General features: G+C 36.9%; 1 protein-coding gene across 1 annotated transcript in view; it reads right to left on the bottom strand.

Annotated features, from left to right (window-relative positions):
- Dhc93AB (Dynein heavy chain at 93AB) overlaps positions 1–22,516 on the bottom strand; it is a 1,274,973-nt gene that overhangs the window by 1,197,968 nt on the left and 54,489 nt on the right. The window contains exons 5-6 of the mRNA XM_090403805.1: positions 13,201–13,300; positions 4,712–4,923 (exon numbers count right to left, since the gene is read on the bottom strand). Of these exons, the coding sequence (XP_090259931.1) occupies positions 4,712–4,923; positions 13,201–13,300 (312 nt within the window). The remainder of the gene's footprint in view (positions 1–4,711; positions 4,924–13,200; positions 13,301–22,516) is intronic.

Below are 22,516 nucleotides of genomic sequence, written 5' to 3'. Positions count from 1 at the left end.
TCCTGACAGGAATAGAGATGAAAGGGTATGATCTGTTTTGTGAGGACAGAAGGGGTAAAAAGGGAGGTGGGAGTGCTATTGATACAAAAAGAGTTATGTCCATACAAAGTAAAGATGCAAGAGGGAAACAGTGTCAGTGGTTTTGAGGCAGAATGGTGTGAGATAGAGGTGGATGGAATCAAATACTTGGTGGGATATTGTTATAGACCAGGTAATGTGAATGGTGGTAATAATGAAATATATAATCAAATTGGCCAAGCAAATAAGAAAAGAGTGATCATTATGGGCAATGTCAATTCTGGCAATATAGACTTGAATAATGAGATAGCAACTGGAAGTAAAGAAAATGAGTTTCTTGAGTTTTTGAGGGATAACTACCCCAGACAGTATGTAACAGAGGGCTTGCGAGGATTGAGGGTCTTGGATTTGATCATCTCATCAGAGGATTTAATTATAAATGAGGTGTCAAATCACCCACCAATTGGTGAGAGTGACCATGAGGTGATTACCTGGGTGGTTGTCAGCAGTGTGAGGACCTCTATGAGAAAAGGGTATATGTGGGACTACAAGGGGTGGGGGTGATTATGAAGAGCTCAGGAGACAGCCTGTGGGTGTAGCATGAAATGAGGAGTTAGCTGGAAAAGAGATCAATGCAGCTTGGGGAATCTTCAAGAACTATCTAGTAGATGCAATGTCTAAATGTATTCGAAGGGTGAGAAGATAAAATAAGTGAAATGAATAAAGAGATTAAGTATGCGATAGAGAGAAAAAAGGCATTATGGAGGCAACATAAGAGAAGTGGAAATAACCAGTTCCATGAGCATTACAAAGACCAGGCAAGGCAGGTGACTTGGTTGGTAAGGGTAGCTAAAGAGAGGTATGAACAGCAGTTACCTAATAAAACTAAAAAGAATCCTAAGGAGTTCTTTCGATATGTAGCCAGCAAAAAGAATGATTATGGAAGGATGACATTAATTGGAGAAAATAGTATAAAGACAGCTGTTGTGGAGTGTGTGTGGTGGAGATACTTAATGAGCAGTTCATAATGGTCTTTCAATCTTGTGACTGTGACTTTATGGAGAGATTGAGAGCAGTTGATGAAGGGAAGGAGAGACTGACTGTAAGTGATCAAGAGATGTATGGCATGTTGAGCAAACTAGATGTTAATAAGGCTGTGGGACTTGATAATATATCACCACGCATTCTAAAGGAAAATGCCAGGGAGTTGACGTCTGCCTTGACATATTTTTTTAATACGAGTCTCGCTGGGTCAAATTCCTAAGAAGTGGAAGGAGGATAAGATTGTGCTACTTCATAAAGGAGGTGAAAGAACTCAAGCATCAAACTATAGGCCTATCTGTGTGTCAGGTGTTGTGGTTAAAGTTGTTGGAGAAGCTTGAGAACAAGGATCCAGAATTGGGTTGACAACAATGGTATTATCTTTGATGGACAGCATGGATTTGATAAGGGTAGGTCATGTTTTAGTAATCTACTTACTTATTACAATAAGGCGACTGGTTCCTGACATAGGAGAAGGATACAGTAGTATACTTAGATTTCGCAAAGGCTTTTGATAGATTACTGCATAATAAGTTGATATTCAAACTAGAGTGGATGGCATTGGATTGGATACTGGCTATCTGATAGGTACCAACAAGTTGTGTATGGGGGAGCAATATCCAGGAAAAGGAAAGTCACTAGTGGATATCCAGAAAAAGAAAGTCACTAGTGGAGAACGGTATAAAGTGCAGGCCAGAAGGGTAACAAGTGTGGTAAAAACAGCAAAAGCTGATTATGAAAGGAAACTAGCTATGCAAGCAAAAGAGAATCCCAAACAGTTCTTTCAATATGCTGCAAGCAAGAAAAAAACTGTACATGGCAAAATGATTTTAAGGAATGATGATGGTAAGGAGGTCACTGAACCAGTCGATATAGTGGAGTTACTGAGCACGCACTTTGCAAAAGTATATCATCCAGGTGGTGACATTGAAAAAATGAAGGAACCATTAGTTTATACGGGAATTGTGATGAATGAAGTGGAGGTGAATAGTCTATTACAGAACCTTAATGTGAATACATCTGTGGGATTGGATGGTATCATTGCCGCACCCAGGGAGGGGGGCCAAGGGGCCCATTCCCTTGGCACCCCTCAAAAGAAAAAGGGAAAAAAAACACCAGAAAAATTTCCAAAAATCTTTTCCTAATTAAAATTCTTTTTTTTTTTTTATTTATGTTGGGTCGTGTCTTCTATTTCTATGTTCGTTATATGCTCCTTATGAATTAGCGGTCACATAAGGTGGGATATACCCTATAGCGCCAGGATACCCGAGAATCCTGGGCGCTGTGAACACAAGGCGAATGAAGTAGTGCTCGTGAGCTACTTCGTTTGCCCGAGTCAGGCCACAGGAAGTCACGGGTATCGTGTATTGGCGATCGCTGCAGATGCTCAGTCATAGCTCATATACAATGCGTAGTGTGTATTCACAAATAGTATACTCAACTCGATTCCCCCCTCCAAAGATTAAATCTTGAGTGCTCGGCCCCCTCCAAGATCAAATCCTGAGTGCGCCACTGGATGGTATACAGGCACGGGTCTTGCGTGAAGCGGCTAAGGAATTATCAGTGCCTTTGACCATGTTGTTTAATCTGAGTCTCGGGTCTGGTTTAGTCCCGAAGGCGTGGAAAGAGCGGAAAATAGTTTCACTGCATAAAGGAGGATCCAAGACTATGGTGGCAAATTACCGACTGATCAGCATATCAGGAGTCACTGTCAAGGTCTTGGAGAAAGTAGTCAAGGGAAAAATACAGGAATGGATTGATGAAAATGAGATACTGTACAGGGAACAGCATGGCTTTGTGAAGGGTAGATCATGCCTCAGTAACTTGCTCAAGTTTTATAACAAGGTGACAGCAGAACTGGATAAGGGAAATGGGTTTATGGTGATACTGCTAGACCTGGCAAAAGCGTTTGACAGGATACCACATGGAATTCTAATCCGTAAGCTATAACATATGGGAATGGATATAGGGTTGGTGAGATGGATAGGTGGGTGGTTGATGGAGAGATATCAAAGAGTAGTTTATTCAGGAGTGGAGTCAAAATGACGGCCTGTGACCAGTGGTATGCTGCAGGGTTCTGTTCTTGGACCACTGCTGTTTAATCTGTTCATTAACGATATAGGGAAGGATCTAAGTGGAACAGTTCATTTGTTCACTGATGATGCAAAGTTGGGTAGGGCGATAGTGAATGCAGAAGATGTCAAAGTCTTGCAGGATGACTTAGATAGATTGGAGTTCTGGGCTAAGGAGAATGGATGTCAATTTAATGTGACAAAATGCAAGGATATGCATTTTGGGGTGAAAAGATTAGCAGCAGTATACCACATTGGTGGAACTGTACTCCAAGAGATTGATGAGGCCAGGGACATGGGAGTGTTGGTGGATAGGGAGATGAAGTTTAGGGGGCACATTGCAAAAGTAGCTAAAACAGCTCATCAACTCACTTGGTTGTTGAAAAATACCTTGACGAGCGGAGACAAGCAAGTTATTGTACCTCTGTACCGAGCCCTGATAAGACCTCATCTTGACTACTGTGCCCAGATTTGGTCACCTCGGTTCCTTCTTGATGGGGAGGAAAGGATCCAGAGGCGAGTGACTAAGATGATAGCAGGTCTATGGAATGAACCATATGAGAACAGGTTGAGGATTTGTGGGTTGCAGAAACTGGTTGATAGGCGGAAAAGGGGAGATATGATTGAGACATTCAAATTGCTAAAAGGATTCTATAAGATTAATTCAGAGGATATTTTTGAGATCAGGACTGGTGGTGGGAGAACTAGGGGACACCTATGGAAGCTGGGCAAGAGTGTGGTTAGCAGGGGTGTTAGCACTGGGTTCTTTACTATCAGAGTGGTAAATGAGTGGAATAAGCTGCCAGAGTCTGTTGTGGGTGCTATGATAGTGAGCGAGTTCAAGGCAAGGTATGATAGATACTGTGAGAATGTCAAATAGTTGTGTGGACATGGAGTTTAGGGCCTCCCTCGATGAGTCTAAGGACTCCCTGGAGTAGCCCGAAATAATAATAATAATAATAATAACATTAATACTTATCAAAAATGGCAGGACAGACACTTCATCACAGTTTTTTTAAAGTAATATTATTCGAAGACTACTGTGGAAGATTTAAAAATCAACCAAATCTCAATAAAGCAAATTGCATGTTAGTCATTCAGAAATAGTTATCTAAAAAAATTAACATTCAAATTTAATTATTCTTCAGTTATTTTTATTTAGGAAACAGAAATGTTGCTGTTATTTAAATATGATTTTTAACTGATCTAAAATGTTATATTAGTTGTTTACTACCTGTCACTTTTATGACGTTGGCATGACATTAATGAATGTTATCTTCAATTTTCAATTTTTTTTTTCTCTCAGTGTGTTTGTTATCTGTTAAGTTATACATATTAATTACATGGATATGTATGCTTTTTTTGTGTTGTGTGAACCATAATATTAGCTAAAGTTTTTGTTAACAATATCTGCTAATCACACTGGATGTACAGAGATCGTAATTAGATGCAGTGCTATAAGCAAAACACATAATCAAGTATAGACAATTCAAACAGAGTATAAATGATATGAAAGAAATAAAACATATATAAACATTTACACATGAAGCAAATTTAGTTTACTTGAGTGATCTACGAACCAGTCGAATAAGCAAGTTGCATAACTTCTGAAGTAAGCTTGTAATTCTGGAAAGATTTCTTAAGTAATAAGTCTGAGACCAAGCTAAACACATACAATGCATTAGCGGATAAAGTCTACTGCATAACTCTGCAAATTCTACAGTTTCCAAAGCAGCAAATAGTTTCAACAATGGCTTAAGACATATGCTGATATTCCTTGCTTCAGAAAGAGCTAAAAGAAATAAGATTCCATTTGCTATACTGTACATAAATTTGCAGATATAATACATTAAAAAAGTGACATGAAAATCCTACCAAGTAAGGTTATCAGGCAACCAAAAAAGTCATGCATGTTTTGTTTTTTTTTAGGATAAAAGTAACAAGGTACAAGTTTATAAATGCTACTCTTGTTGATTCTGAAATAGCATTATTATTATTATTATTATATGGGCATCTCCATGGAGTCCAAAGATATCATGAAAGACCCAATCTATCATACCTCTCCATTAACAAACAAAACACAAATAACTCAGGCAACCCATTCCATTCATTCACCACTCTCTCTCCAAGCAAAAAATATAGTCATCACCCTCTTGCTAACTACGCTCTTACTCAACTTCCAGGGATAACCCCTTCTTCTGGTCTCTCTAGCCAAGTGCTGAAACAGTTCTCCTGCATCAATGCTATAAAACCCTTTGAGCAACTTAAATGTTTCTATCATATACTCTCTTTTTATCCTATCAACCAACTTCTGCAATCCATACACCCACAATCTATCTTCATAGGGAACATTCCACAGGCCACTCACTATCTTGGTCACTCACCTCTGAATCTGCTCCAGTTCTCATCCCCAAGAAATCCAGGGGACTAGATGTATGTGTATCAAGGCCTTATAAAGAGAAATAACAACTTCCCTATCTTTACATGTTAATATGTTCTCAACAGCCAAGTAATCTTATGAGCTACCTTAGCAACATTAGCAAAATGTCCTCTAAACTTTAACTATCTGTCTATCACCACCCCTAAATCTCTAGCTTCATTTATTTCCTGGGGTATATTGCCATCAATATTATACATGGCATATAATCGATTTTTCCCAAAATGCATAACTTTACATTCCTCCACATTAAACTGATACTCATTATTATAAGTATGTTATTTTTGACCACAAAACTAATGTAATAAAAATAATACTGGGTTTATTGGTCATAAAGATTTAATACTACGAATTTCCTACTAGTTTTACCATGTAAACTGGTGGCAGAAGTAGAAATGGCCATTAGAGAACTAAAATGTGGAAAGGCAGAAGGAATAGATTAAATACCTACAGAATTCCTGAAACAACTTCAGAAGAAAGGCACTGAAGAAATAGCCGAAATAATAAATTAAATTTATAACAAAGGAGAATTACCAAAAGATTTTATGACCTTAATATTTATACCTATACCAAAGAAAAGGAATGCAGTAAACCAGTGGCGCACTCAGTATTTAATCTTGGAGGGGGCCGAGCACTCAAGATTTAATCTTTTGGGTGGGGGGGAGTTGAGTAGACGATTTGAGAATACTACGCATCGCATACGACCTATGACTGGGCATCTGCAATGATTGCTAATTCATAAGTAGTATAGAAATAGAAGACACGACACAACATAAATAAAAGAAAATGAATTTTAATTAGGAAAATATTTTTGGAATATTTTCTAGTGTTTTTTTCCTTTTTCGTTTGGAGGGGGCCAGGGCCCCTTGGCCCCCTCCCTGGGTGCACCACTGCAGTGAACTGCAAGGATTTTAGAACAATAAGCCTCATTTCCCATACATTAAAAATACTTATGAGAATTTTAACATGAAGATTTGCATCTAAGGTGGAAGAATTTCTTGGAGAAGTTCAGTTTGGTTTCAGGAAGGGTAGGAGTACAAGAGATATGATTGGACTGTTAAGAAAAGTAAATGAAAGAAATCTGGAAGTGAATAAAGAAGTTAATATCTGTTATATAGATTTTGAAAAAGCTTTTGACTTTGTAAAATGGGATAAGATAGTGGAAGTGGAAAAGATTGGTATAGATTGGAAAGACAGAAGGCTAATTATTTCACTATATATGGGACAAACTGCCATGGTGAGAGACGTATATGGTGCAACAGAACCAGGTATCACTGGATGAGGAGTAAGACATGGCTGTTCTCTGTCACCAGTTTTGTTTAACATGTAAAGCAATGTTAAAAGCATGTACGCAATGTTAAAAGAAGCACTACAGAATTTGGAAGAAGGAATAAAGATTGGAGGTAGACAGATATTTGCAATAAGATATGCAGATGACAAGGCATTTTTATCAAATACTGAAACAGGACTACAACATCTGTTGAACAGATTACTGGAATCCTGTATCAATTATGGAATGAAAATTAACATCAGAAAAACAAAGCTAATGAAAATAGCAAGGAAAGAGGCAAATATAAACATCAGAATAAATGGGGAAAAACTGAATCAAGTAAAGACATTTAAATATCTAGGAAGTGTGATTAGCAGTGATGGAAGATGTAAAAGTGACATAAAAGCAAGAATAGCAATCGGAAGAGATGCCTTTAATAGAAAATAGAATTTATTTAGAAGTAAAATGGATAGAAACCTAAAAAAAAAAAAAGACTAATAAAATGTCATATGTGGAGTGTTGCCCTCTATACAGCTAAAACTTGGACATTGAAGAAAGAAGAAATTAAGATTTTAGAAAGCTTTGAGATGTGGATTTGGAGAAGGATGGAAAAAATCAAATGGACAGATAAAATAACTAATGAAGAGGTCTTAAAAAGAGTAGAAGAAGAAAGAAGTCTGTTAAGGTGGATAAAAAGAAGAAAGGGAAACTGGATCGGATATATTCTGAGAGGGAATGAAATCATCAAAGATTCCATCAAAGGAAAAATAGACGGAAAAAGACCCAGAGGAAGAGTAAGGAAAACAACACAATGCTAGATGACATGCTGAATGGAGCCAGGCACACAACCTTGAAAGAAAAGGCTCAGAACAGAAGAGAGTGGAAGAAACGTTTTTGCTACTAAGAACCTGCTCAATTGCAGAATAATCAAGCAGAAGAAGAAGATCTCCCACAAGGGGGGGGGGGGGAAAGACATAGACCATTGGATCTGTTTAAGTTAGGGGAGTGAAGTAACACTTCACATGTTTCTTTGTAAAGCATTTCCATGAGGAACCAACTTTTGTGAATGGCTTTTGTCTTTCTGCAGTGAACTCTATGTTTAGTGTTAATGGCATGCTCTGCAAGTCTAGACTGTTCAGGTTCAAGGTACTGAATATACGACATGTTCTTCTAACTGGATCAGAGCAGATCTTCCTGTTTGTCCAAAATATGATAACCCACAAGAGCAGGGAATCTGGTAGACACCTGGATAGCTGAGATGTGGGAGCTTGTCCTTTGGAGACGTGAGGAATGTAGAGATTTTTCTGATGGGTCGAAAGGCAACACAAATATTTAGTGGTTTTAACACTTTAGCTATGCATTCGCTAATGCTTTGCATACTGGGGTTAGGTATACACATTGTTTCTTCTGTATTTGAAGAGGATGCTGAAGCACGACTACTTAAAGCTCTTTTTATAAAGGAATTCTCATAACCATTGGATAAGAAAGAGGAATTAATATATTGTAATTCTTTTTTGTAATAGTTCTTCTGAAGAACAAAAGGAGTGGGCTCTATGAACCAGTGTTTTTATAGTACCTGCCTTTTGGCTGGATGGTGATGTGATTCAGCATGGATCTTTCTGTAGAAGTCTCCTTCCTATAGACTGTGAATTGTAGGCTACCATTTGGTTGGCGAAAATGGATCCTTGGATGAAGTGCATTTATTTTTGAGAGAAACATTTGTAATTCTTCCAAAGTGCCCTTCCATATTGCAAAAATGCCATCCACATATCTGAATCAAAGATTAGGTCTGGGTGAAATGTTGTCAAAAATACGTTGTTTGAAGTGCTCCATGAAGTAGTTGGCAATAGTAGGAGATATAACGGGTGTTGAGGTATGACCTCGCATCTTTAGGTAATGAGGAAATGCTCTGTCTTGCTGGAAATAAGCATCCATCATGGTCACTGTTGTCTAACTGTGGTATTAGGTACCTAAGTAACATGTCCAGATACACACCACCAGTAATGGTAGACTCTGAAAAAAAGGACCCATACACTTTTTTCTTAGCCTTTGGGGGTGCCACGAACATGTTCTATGATGGCATGTGGATTTTTATTTCTCCAAATTCTGCAGTTGTGAGCATTTACTTGCCAACCTATGTGAAAAGTGCACTCATCACTGAAAATGATGGTGTCCAAAAAGCAGTGCTGTAACGAAGGCGTGGCGAAAGAGGCACCCACCACGGGGGCAACTAGGTTTGGGGCGCAAAACGTAAAAGTAAAAAATAAAAATAAATAAATAGATATAAAAGTCCACTATTTTATATTGTATTTTTAAAATTCAGCAAAACACCGCTTTAGACACACAAATTCTGCAACACACTGCAACTCATTTTGATGGGGTTAACAGTAAGTATTCAACATATTGCATTTAGTAAAATTTAACTTGTTACATTTAAATTTTTGTCATTTTTGGGTTGGGGTGCAATTTAGACACTTACGTTGGGTTAGGGGGGACGCAAATTAGATACTTGCCACAGGTGTTTCATACCTTCATTACTGTACTGCCAAAAAGTTCTCATTTTGTTCTATCCTACTGATCATTTCTGTACAGAAATACTGGTGTATCTTCTTATCGTCTTTCTTCAAATGTTGTACAAGGTTAAATTTGTAGGGCCTTGAATGTAGATGCTGTCGTAAAACATGCCACACAGTCACATGTGAAATTCCAATTTGATGAGATGCCCATCTGGTTGACTTTCCAGAGCTTCTCTGGAAACTTTCTCTAACTTCTTCCATAACAGCATCAACATGGTAGCACAGACATGTTGCAAACTGTTACAGATTTGGAGGTGAAACAATGAAACATTAAAACACTATTACCATTCCTCATTCAAAAAGAAGGTACAGCAATGAGCACTCATCCCTTTCCCAATAAATTTCTAAGTGAAGAATTTTGAATCCAAAGTTGTTACCTCTATTCTCAACCCAAAGTCTGATTCACAAATGTTAATGATATACATACAATTTCATCAGATGATGTTTGGTATTCAATACACTACTCTACCTTCTCAATAACCAGCTTCATTTCAGAAATGGAATAGAAGACAACTTTAATTTTGGGGTATACTCTGTTATACTCGCTTACATTTAGGCTACTAACCTTATTGGTATTCAGAAAACCAGCTACCCATACCAGTTACCTGATATGTCTTTATGTAGGCGGCCCAGATAAAATGGCTGTGTAGCCCAGAGGCTACACAGCCATTGCAGACCATATGAATACATGGCCAGAAAAATTAAGTGCATTCAGATGTTCTGGTTTTAATTCCAATGTTCCATACAAGATAAGGTGATATTTGCTTAGTTCCATATGCCATTCTTAACAATTTTTTATGTGAATTGATTATACAGTGGATTCTGATTAACTGGGCCACATCAGAAAACCCATACATGATTCCTGCCACTAGGCCCTCCCCTAACATATGCAGGGCAAGATACCATAAGTTTAAATATTTCAAAGTTATAAATCAAGCTAAAAATCTGTTAAATAAAATATGTTCTATCCTCTGCCTTGACAAATACACCTTCATAATGATGAAAACTGAAAAATATGTGTAAACTATAGTTTTTATATGACTGAAAGTCGGCAAAATATCAGAAACTGAGTTTAATTGTTACTGCATGCGTTGCGTTTGAGTGTTCTGTTGACAGGTCAGCAATATTTCATATACAGATATATGTTTCATAAATTATTACATATTTATTTCATAAAATTTATTTATTTTTCTTGATTTCATTTCAAGAAATCACAATAATTAGTGATTTCAGCAAAATCACTAATTATCTTGTCATAATTAGATTTCCACCAATCTGTCGATATGATCTATTAAAATTAAAAGGTAAAATATAAATTATTATTATTATTATTATTATTATTATTATTATTACGGGTATCTCCATGGAATCAGTAGACTCATCGCGGGAGACCCAAACTAGCAAAACAATATCTGTCATATCTCTTCTTGAATTCATTTACAGATGAAGAGCTCACAACAAAGTCAGGCAATGAATTCCACTCATTCACCACCCTCCAGGCAAAAAACCTTGTTCTGACACCTAAGTGACACAAGCACCCATGTCTTTATCAGGCAGCCTTTGTGTCTTTATGCAGGCAGCCCAGAGGCTCCACAGCCATTGCAACCAATTTGAATGTATGGCTGGAAGAATTAGGTGCATTCAGACATTCTGGTTTTAATTCATATATTCCATACAAGATAAGGTGATATTCACTTAGTTGCATATGTCATTCTTAACAATTATTTTATGATTTGATTATACAATAGATTAACTGGGCCACATTAGGAATAGCATAATCAAGTCCAATTAAGGAGCTTCCCTAATTAAATGAAGTTAGCAAGTCAAAGGTTAAAAGATGTATGCACATAGGACAAAATACAATAAAAGTTTAGACAAGTTTTTTGTATTTTGTAGCAAAATTACTGACTTATGAACAACTGGCTTTAAGTAAAGTAAAATATCCCATAAAAATAATTTAATTTATATACATATTAAACACACATGCAATTTTTAGCAGTTAATTACATTGTAGGAATTGATTGCAGTCTGTGTTTTGCTTTGTTTTTTGATTGACCGCAGTTAAATAAAAACAGTGCAGATAGTGCAGCACTGCTTTCCTAAGTGAAACAGAGTCACAATCCAGTAATAAATCTAGTGCCCTGGGTGGAGTCTCAATCAAGCTCATGGTGTCATCTTCATCATTTCCTGTTCTTTTCATGTTCTCTGATGCTTTGCTGCAATTTCCTCCATAAAATCTTCATTTTCATTATAGTATTGAAGATGGCCATCAATGGATGCAAACTGTTCATAGCAGTTTATATGTAATGGGATGTCATTTCCAGATATGGCCAATAGTGGAAATGACATCCCATTACATATACTTTAAATCATAGTGTGCAAAACATTTTTGAATGGTCTGGCTTATTTCTTGCAAACTACTGGCATTAACTGTATTTTATGCAAAAGATTAACTTTTGCACTGACCTCCTTAGCAACTGTCAAGAACCAGTAAACATTTTTCTCGATTTCCATTGTAACTCCATGTCCCAACAAAATTTTTGAAGCAAGATTATGTAATTTTTCTAGCACCCCATGTGGTAGAGATTACTAGCTGATCCAATTATACAACATTGAGTCTCTAATAAATGAAAAATATTCTTGTTATATTCATGTTTTGTTTTCGTTCTTCCAGACCTGTTCCACTAAAGTGGCTGCTGCTGCAATTAACCAATAGAACAATTAACCAGAATCTACTGTATTTCACTTAATTTTTTTTAATTAATTTTTTTGTTTATGACATGCAGGCCCCCTAAAGCAAGGGCTTCCACCATGCTTTAGCGGGGCCTGCTCTTGGCAGGCTCTAAGGGTGGCCTGCCTGCCACCATCCTACCAGAAATTAGGTGTCATTAGAATGCTAGAAAATGAAGCAAACATCATTCCTTATTTTTGCTTTTGAACCTAGAGCCATTTTACACTTAACTGATATATTAAGCATATATATATATATATATATATATATACATACATACATACATACATACACAAACCAAAATGAAATCAGTACAGATTCTACATACTTAATTTTATTAAATTCTGTTCACAGGAGTGGAATCATTATTTTGTATTATTTTACCACCTTCTTTTCAAATGGACTGAAAAAAATGTCTTGAGAAATTTTTGAGGATTTCATCCCATATATGCCAAATTTTATTTAAAAAAACCCTTTGAACCAAAGTGAAGTTAGAATATGCATACCAAAAGAATCGAATAAGTGCATATGCATTTTACAAACCTCAACTAAAAACAGAATTCTCTTTAAAAACAAAAATAATAAGAGGGGCAAAAATTGCAGAATGACAGTAAATAAATAGCTATATTATTAACATTTTTTTAAAGATTTTGTAGTGTCTGGACTATGAATAACTCAAATTGCATGAACTTGAGAAATTAGCATTAATATAAAAAGGCAATCTGAAAAGTTCTGATAAACACCTAGAACAAAAATGATATTTTTAAAAATATCACTTTTGTTCAAAAAAGAAAGAAAAAGAACAAATTATTACAATTTGATGAAACATGGGGGTTAAAGAGTTTTAAGATATGTTCTTTCTTGTGGTTATATCAGTTACTTCAATATCATTTTTGTTCTAGGTGTTTATCTGGAAACTCTGCTAAAACTATGAGGTGGGTCTGAAACTATGGGTCTGAAAAAGTACTTGGGATAATTTTTAGATCCACTTCATATTGCACTTGAATTCAGCATTATTCATAAATAATATTTCATATATATAAATATCCACTTACCTTGTTGTACAGTTGTTGTTAATGTTTGCAGTGTTTCAAGAGAACTACTATTTCCTTGCTTCAATATCTCTTGCATATTCTGAACGGTTACACTGTTTAGCTAAAATACAAAATACAACATAAATTGAATTTGTGTTAGTAAGTTATATTAACATAGAGCAGCCTTTTTGCTCATTTGTATCTCCTAATAGTTAAGATCAAAGAAAGTATGAAGCTAAAGATTGTATAGCTTGCTGGTGGTGCTTACCACTGGTGTTTATGGTGTCGGGACTGTACAATGCTAGTTATGAGGATTGGCTGAGGGAGTGTGGACTGCAGAGTTTGGTGGATAGAAGAAAGAGGGGTGATATATATGATTGAGACTTTTAAACCATTGAGAGGTGGTTACAGGTTGACATTGGGGAGTTCTTTCGCTTGGTTGAACAGCGGGAAGGAGTCATGACATGGAGCCATCCTTGGAAGTTACGAAAGGAAACTGTGAGAAAGAGGGTGAGGAGTGGTTTCTTTGCATGGAGGGTGGTTGGACATGGAATCCATTGCCTGATGGAGTGGTGAGAGTGAGAATGGTCAATGCATTTAAGGAGTGGTATGACAGACTTTGTGTTTTCTAGAAGGGACCTCCCTCGATGAGTCTTGATAGACTTGTGTTTCTTAGAAACACAAGTTTCTTTTATTTATTCAAATTCATTTATTCAGTTGTTTGCAGATGATGTAAAGCTGGTAAGAGTTATTAGTGATAGTGCAAATGTGCTATCCCTGCAAGAGCATTTGAATAAACTGTACAGATGGGGAAATGAATGGGGATGTCTTGAAGTTTGGGATACATCGATGGGAGGCTGCATACTCTGTTGGAGGAACTGTACTGGAGGAGGTAAGGGAGGCAAGGAATCTGAGGGTGAAGATTGATAGAAACTTGAAATTCACGGAATACATTGCAAAGGTGGTGAAGGTAACCCACAGGATTCTTGCAATACTGAGAAATATGCTGACCTGCAGAGATAAAAGAGTTATTCCATTGTATAAAGCTCTGATCAGACCACACTTGGACTATTGTTCTTGAATTTGGTCCCCATGATTTGAATAGGTTAATTAACTGTGGAAAGGGTGCAGAGGCAGATAACAAAGATATTAGGACTGTACTATGTTAGTTATGAAAACAGGCTGAGGGAATGTAGACTACAGAGTTTAGTGGATAGAAGGAGAGGTGATATGATTGAGACTTTTAAACTGTTGAGAGGTGGTTACAGGATTGACACTGGGAAGTTCTTTCACTTGGTGGAACAGAGGGACTATTCTTGAAAGTTACGAAAGGAAGCTGTGAGCAAGAGGGTGAGGAGTGGTTTCTTTGCATGGAGGGTAGCTGAACCATGGAATGCAAAACTGTTGATAGGAAATTAGTACACCCTCTGAGGTTACAGAGGGTGCACTATCCTGTACACCCCCTGAGGGTACATATCAGGAATTCGATGATGATGATGAGACTGAGCTTAACATATAATATTACTGTCATATTCCCCTGTAACCCAGTGACAATATCAATGACATAATGGTTAAAAGAAAAAGTTCCATTACTTATTCCTGGAACCTTCCTCTTCCTTGATAGTGCTTCTTCATACATCTCTCTCTCTCTCTCTCTCTCTCTCTCAGATAGCCAATTTCCAATCTAATTCACTAACTTGGCATTAAACCCCATGTGTTTAACTTATATATCAGCTTATTGTGTCGCACTCTATCAAATGACTGCATAAATTTTTAAAAAATGCTATTATATGCTTTCCTCCTTAACAATTCCTCTTGTAACCTTATTATAAATAGCAAATTACTAAAACAAGAACATATTTAACAAATCGAGGTTCAGTTTCTCAGATAATATTAGTTATTTACCCAATTTTATATACAATCTCTAACTAATTTCTCCAAAATTGTAGGGAACCACAAAAAAAAAAAAAAAAAACATTTGTAAGGAACAACAAAAAAAAAAAAATAAAATACACCAGTGCTTCTCAAACTTATGAATCCATAATGCAGACATATATTATTATAATGTTTATTGTATTTATATTCAATTATTCAATACAATACATACACAGGGAATATTGCAAAAACCAAATGCAAATATTACATTTTTAGCATCATACATACACATTTGACATGGCACACTTAGTCTTAAAACATTTTAAATTTGTTTTCATTATTTCATAGCCCCCTCAACAAAATTAATGGCCCCCAAGCAGGGTTGCAGCCCACAGTTTGGGAAGTGCTGGTCTACACTTTGCTATTTGCATTCTACCACCATCCTTGTGCAATGGCACTATCTTGCCCTCCTTCCACTAAATGGACACATTCAAAGTAGTTGACTTTCACTGAAATGTCAGGTAAATGGATAGTCAGTTTTTTAGCACATTCGCTTAAAACAGGTCATCTCAGCTAGTCACATAGCTTACTGACTTCCAAAGTACTTAGTTTCTGAAATACATTCTCCTCATTCATTTCTAGGCCTTCAACAACTTTCTAATCACTCCAGGAACAAAAGTTGCTTTTCAAGGATGAAGTGTCTTAATAAAATTATCATTAAACAGCTTTACTATATTATCCTCATCGGTCATGTGACCTATCATTTATTCTCCTACTGGACGTACAATGAAAGACATGATTTTTCCTTGGACTGTAGTGCTAATTTCTCTCTCTCTTCATATTCCACTGTGATCCTGCTGACTACACTAATCACTTTTCTGGCAAGAGTCTTACATTTCTCATGAGCAATTGCTCTCCAATCCTATCATTATACTTTTTCCATAACCTCTGATTCATTTACAGTGTTTGATTTCATTAGCCATCCACTCTACATAAATTGTGTTATATTTTTTAATTGAGGAATACAATTTGCCATTGTTGCTTATAAATATTCCTTCACTAATCCCCACGCACTACTGATTTCTAAGATTATTATACTCATTTGCTTTATAATTTCACATAAATTTTTTTTTCTTTGATACTTTTACATGTTTATTCAGCCTTCAACTCGAGACCACATAGTCATTCTAACCAATTGGTAACAAAACTGACATCTCAGTTACAATCAGATCCTCTGATGCAAGGACCAAATCCAACACTCTTGGACTTCCTATTACCTCTACTGCATGTTGCCAAAGACATCTGTCCCTCAAGAATTTCAGAAATTCCATTCTTGTACTTCTACGTGCTGTTTCCTGTTCCTATTTTATATTACCGTAGTTAAAATCTCCATAGCGATCACTCATTTTGTAATTGCCAAACTCATCTACCTAAACATTTCCTGTTCATTACCCTTTATGTTCCCTAGCTTAAAGCAACATCCCACTAAATATCCTGCCTACCTTTATTGTCCTGCCTACCTTTACCCCACACCATACACTTTCAAAACTATTAGTACCATTTCCTTCTAAATTCTTCACTCTGAGAGGACTCAAATCATTACTTATCATAAGTAACACTAAACCATTCCATTTGCTCTTCCTATCCTGCTGAAATATGCTATACCCTTCTACTTCTATTCCTGCCAGATCATCATCATCACCACCTGCTGTCGACTGTATTTCACTGGTTTCAATAATCATGAGACAGACTGAGGCTATCAATGATTCCATCAATTCACTTCCTGTATTCCTGATACTCTGGCATTTGTAAAAAGAACCATCAATGCATTGTCACCATTCCTGTATCTGTTATTATTCCCTCCAAACTCCATTTGACTGTGCAATATACCATACATTCTTCCATCCCCCCAAATATGTGTTCCCACAAGAGGTGATCCCTACTACCATTTACTTTGGTAACTCTAGTTTCCAAACATACTCACGTGTTCCAAGAACAAGTGAGTATGTTTGGAAATCATATATCCCTTTCCATGTTTAAACGCAGTCCATCTCTGGCATATAGCTCTTTTCTATTCTCAAATCAGTTTCACAGGCCAGCCACTGGTTAGTACACTGAACCGAACCAGGTAGTAACAAACCTGGAGGCTTCCAGATCAGTTAGCATAAAAAAAAACCTACAACCATGTATTTGCCACCGCGTATGGATCAGACTGACCTCTGTGGAGGCAGTGTGTTTGCTAGTCTGTAACCTGTCACTGCATGCCCCACTTCCTTTTTTATCCCTTCCTCACCAAACACAATGAACCACAACTGAAAGAAATGTGTTTTTATTGAGATCTCAAAAATCCCCCCCCCCCCACACACACACACACAAAAACGATCAAAAATCCAACAAAAAAAATCATAAAAGAAAACAGAAATCCAACCAAACAAGCCACCCAAGCTCATTCTTACCAAAAAAAAAAGTTTCCACAATCACTTCACCAACATTCATGGCCTAAACAGCAATATAAATGATGCACATCACTACCTAGTTATCTAAAGTTGTTGAAGGTTTATTAGAGTCATCTAAACTAGAACTGCTATTCCTTTCAGAACCCCAACTGGCAACCTCAACAGTGACTGTATACTGCCCAAACTACACATTGCACAGCTCTTTCCCACAAGGGTTGCACTGTGCATTCATCAGAACCAACATACCATTCCAGAGATTGCAAATCCTTGAATCATCCCACCATTTGATCTGCTTTGACTCAAAATTTCTCTACCAAATCAAACTGCCCTTTTCATATGCTCCCTCTATCGCTCTCCAAACTCCATCAACCACTCTGACCTCTTCAACTTCCCGTCTCTAAAGCTTGCCTTTATGCAGTTTAAGTACCCCAAAAGTGAGGTGATCCTTCTTCCTTCTTGGGGACTTCAATGTCCACAACTCTTATTGGCTCCGCTTCTCTAGTTTCACCAATCAAGAGACCAATTAGCAGCAATGACCTATCTCGTATCACCAATCTTCCCACCAGAATACCATATAAAACCCCCTTTGATTGGTCAATGTGCTTGACCACTTCCTAACAATCTCCCCTTCCAGGTATACTGTGATTGTCAATTTTCCAGAGCCATTATAATGTCACACTTCCAGCATACTTATACTCACTCACTCAATGTTCTTGTTTATCCTCTCCACAGACATGCCTTTCACATTTCTCCTTGCATATGTTATATTACATCAATGCCAAAGTATATCTTGAACACTTCTGCACCATTCACATTCTTAATCATATGCACTGACTTCACTTTTATACTGTTTATTCATTTTGATCTGCAACATTTTGTTGCAAATCAAAATGAATAAAAAAAACAAATGAAAGTTAACCCAAAAAACAAGCTAAAATTAATCAAACAATGCATATTAAACCCAACTACTGAAAAATTTAATTCAGCTTATTCTTATTCTTGACATTTCAATAAAGTCAAATTGACATCATCAGGGATCATGAAACAATGATATGCAAATACAGGTGCTAACACTGGGTAATGATATGGAAGAAAGGTATACAAAGTTTGGCCTTGAGTCCTAAATTGTAAATCCTACTGGGATAAATTGGGAGGACTTGACATTGGGCTGAAGATCTAATGAATGTTTCCCAAATTTTGGGATATATCAAAAGCTGCATACATGATTGGAGGAGCTGAACTGGAGAAAGTAGGGGAGACAAGATCGGGGGGTGAGATATTGTTGGGATGTGTGACTGTCGGGGAATGTATTTATCAATATGTGTGAATTTTCTATAAATGGAGAATGCCAGGGATCCATTAGGCTGGCATGTAAATCAGAGTGTCTAGGAAGGGAAGACTATTGTTGTTGCCCTTTTCTAAGGTGAACTGGATCCTCGGATGTTGATTGTTTAAATGTGTTAAGAAAATGTTGAAAGTATCCAAACCATATGGCCAAATGGAAAGTACATCATCTATTTAGTGTAGCCAAACAGTGGGCTTATGTGGGACAGAGTTTAAGGCTTTCTCTTCAAAAGTCTCTATAAAGTAGTTGACCAAGGGGTGGAGAAAGTTAAGAACCCATGACTGTCCCATCTATCTGTTTCCAGAATTTTCCTTGCAAACAAAATAGCCAAGGGGCATGTGAATTGAAATAGGGCTGAGATATTTGGAGGAAATACAGCTTGGATAAGGTCTTGGATACAGCTTGGATAAGCCTTGTGGTACTTAAAGACCCCATAGAAACTAAGGTTTTTTAAATTGGACATTAGTGAACAGAGAGGAAGTATCTAAAGTAATTGTTATGTCAGCATGCTAGAGTGCGAGATTTTCTATACTGGCTTTAATGTGGGCTGAGTTTTTTATGTGCAAAGGAGTGATGCCAATATATTGTGAGAACACTTTGATTAATTGGCTAATTTGTATGAGGTTGAATCAATACCATCCAGAAAGGGGCATAATGGCATATTTTGTTTATGCATTTCTTGACCTGTAGAGGTCACTAATAAACTAAAACCATATAACATCAGACAGAGAGTCAAAAACACATTAAAGCTATAATATATACAGTACTTGGTCAAGGATAGTGGTACTGCTCAGATCTTTAATGATGTTCCCGTAACCTGAATAAAAATTAGATTTAATTAAAGCAATTTATCAAAATCCTACCAGCAATGCCTTCTATTAACCACACTACCGGCCAGGACGTATATATACATCCACATTACCATGGATGTGAAGTACATATTAAAATTGTAATACCATTGATATTACATTGAAATTTATGATGGATACGAAGCTTTTGAGGATGCGAATTTGATCTTTAATGGCCGGTAAGGTGGTTAAATCAATAACAATTTGACATTAAAATTATTAACATCTAATAATAATGTTAGTTTATTAAGGGACCTCCTAAATATCGAGAAAATAGTTTAATACATCACCAGAAAAGTTACTTGACATAAAATGTATCTGGAGCTATTACTATTATTATGAGCATTTCACTGGAGTTGGAAGGCTTATTGCAGAAGGCCCACACTAACCATTATTCTCTCAATACCTATTGTTACCTCTTCTTAAACTCAGAGCACTGAAGACTATCTCTGGCAATTTACTATCAGAGTACTCAAATTATCTCTTGCAATTTACTCAGAGCACTCACACCACCTATGACAAATCCATTCCAGTCATTCACCATTCTTCAAATAAAAAAATCCACTCCTGAAACCTTTACCTACTACACAAAACCTCCAGGGGTTTATCCATAGTTTTCTTCCAAATAGTCATAACACCTGTGGAATGCATTGCCTGATAGAGTGGTGAGAGCAAGAATGGTCAATGAGTTCAAGGAGTGGTATGATAGACTGTGTTTTCTGGAAAGGACCTCCCACGATGAGTCTTTTGACTGTATGGAAGCCTGAATAATAATAATAATAATAATAATAATAATAATAATAATAATAATAACTCCTTTAGTAGCTTTTAGGTTTCTATCAAGTCCCCTATGTTCTGCCTGTCATCTCCAACAAACCTAGGTGACCAAGTCTGTGTTATGTAGTCAAGATACAGTAGCAGAGATTGAAGTCATTATAGATGGAGATAGAAATCATTACCTTTCTTTAAAAAGGGTAAGAACTTTCCTATCTTTATTTATCAATGTGTTCTTTGACATCCAACCTTGAGCTACTTTGCAACTTTTGCAATTGTCCTCTGAACTTTAATTCTCAGTCCACATTAATCCAAATCCTAACCTGATAGGGATTTGGAAGTAATATGGATAGAAATTTCCGGAAATCCTGTTTCATCATTGTAATACACAATATGCGATGTTTGCATGCCAAAGTGCAGCCTTGCATTTTGCTACATTAAACTGATAACCATTATAATTTTCTTACTCTGCCAATTCATTTAAATCATCCTACAAGATCTCTGCATCAACTTTATTATATACTGTCCTCAAATTAATTAATTGAAAGGCTGCAATTCACCAAAAAATCACATTTCTCGAAAGCCTACAATTTGCTGAACAATCACAATTTATTGAAACTACAAATTACTGAATGAACAGGTCAATAAAGAATGAATGGTGAGGCAATTCGATGAAAAGTATCTATTTGAGAAGTAAAAGAAGAAATAGCTATTTTAAAAATATATTTATTGGATATAAAGCTGATATTATTATTATTATTATTTAGGCCTCCAAGGAGTCAAAAGACTCTTTACGGGAGGTCCTTCCTAAGAAAAACAGGTCTATCAAGACTCATCGTGGGCAGTCACTCCTAGGAAACACAAAGTCTATCATATCACTCCTAGGAAACACAAAGTCTATCATATCACTCCTAGGAAACACAAAGTCTATCATACCACTCCTTAAACTCAATAACCGTACTCGCTCTCACCACTCTATCAGGCAATGCATTCCACGGTTCAATCCCTCCATGCAAAGAAACCACTCCTCACCCTCTTGCTCACAGTTTCCTTTCATAACTTCCAGGGATGGCACCTTGTCATCACTCCTTCGTGCTGTTCAACCAAGCGAAAGAAATCCCCAGTGTCAACCCTATAACCACCTCTTAACAGTTTAAAAATCTCAATCATATCACCTCTCCTTCTGCTATCCACCAAACTCTGCAGTCAACATTCCCTCAGCTGATCCTTATAACTAACATTGTACAGTCTTTGTTATCTGCAGATAACAAAGACAGTCCTGAAACTGTCTTTGTTATCTGCCTCTGTATCCTTTCCACAGTTAATTTATCTCCTTCAAATCCTGGGGACCAAATCTGAGAACAATAGTCTAAGTGTGGTCTGATCAGGGTCTTATACAATGGAATGATAACTCTTTTATCTCTGCAAGTTAGCATTCTTCTCATTATTGCAGCAATCCTCTGTTACCTTCACCACCTTTGCAATATGTCCCTTGAATTTCAGGATTCTATCAATCATCAACCCCAGATCTCTTGTCTCCCCTACTTCCTCCAGTATATCTCCTCTAATAGAGTATGCAGCATCCCATCGATGTCTCCCAACCTCGAGACCTTACATTTTGCTGCATTAAACCGATACACCCATTCATTTGCCCATCTGTCTAGCTTATTCAAATCCTCTTGCATGACTAACACATCTGCACTATTACTAATAACCCTTCCCAGTTTCACATCATCTGCAAACAACTGAATATCCCCCTGCAATCCACTGACAATGTCATTGATATAAAGGTTAAAAAATATAGGTCCTACTACTGAGCCCTGTGGGACCCCACTGGTAACCCTCTGCCTCCTTGAAACTGCCCCATCATATACAACTCTCTGATACCTATCGGACAGCCAATCCTGAATCCAGTTGACCAACCTGACATCCAAACCCATGTGCTGCAACTTAAATATCAGCTTATCATGTGGCACCCTGTCAAATGCCTTCGCTAAATCCAAGAAAATGGCAGTATATGCCTTTTCCTCATCTACTGC

This window comes from Typopeltis vanoorti, chromosome 1 (genome assembly GCF_054136105.1).
Source record: "Typopeltis vanoorti isolate ZY-2024b chromosome 1, IOZ_Tvanoo_1.0, whole genome shotgun sequence".
In the NCBI taxonomy this organism is placed as follows: Eukaryota; Metazoa; Arthropoda; class Arachnida; order Uropygi; family Thelyphonidae; genus Typopeltis; species Typopeltis vanoorti.
The sequence above is the reverse complement of the archived record's forward strand: the minus strand, read 5'-3'. Positions and strand labels throughout refer to the sequence as shown.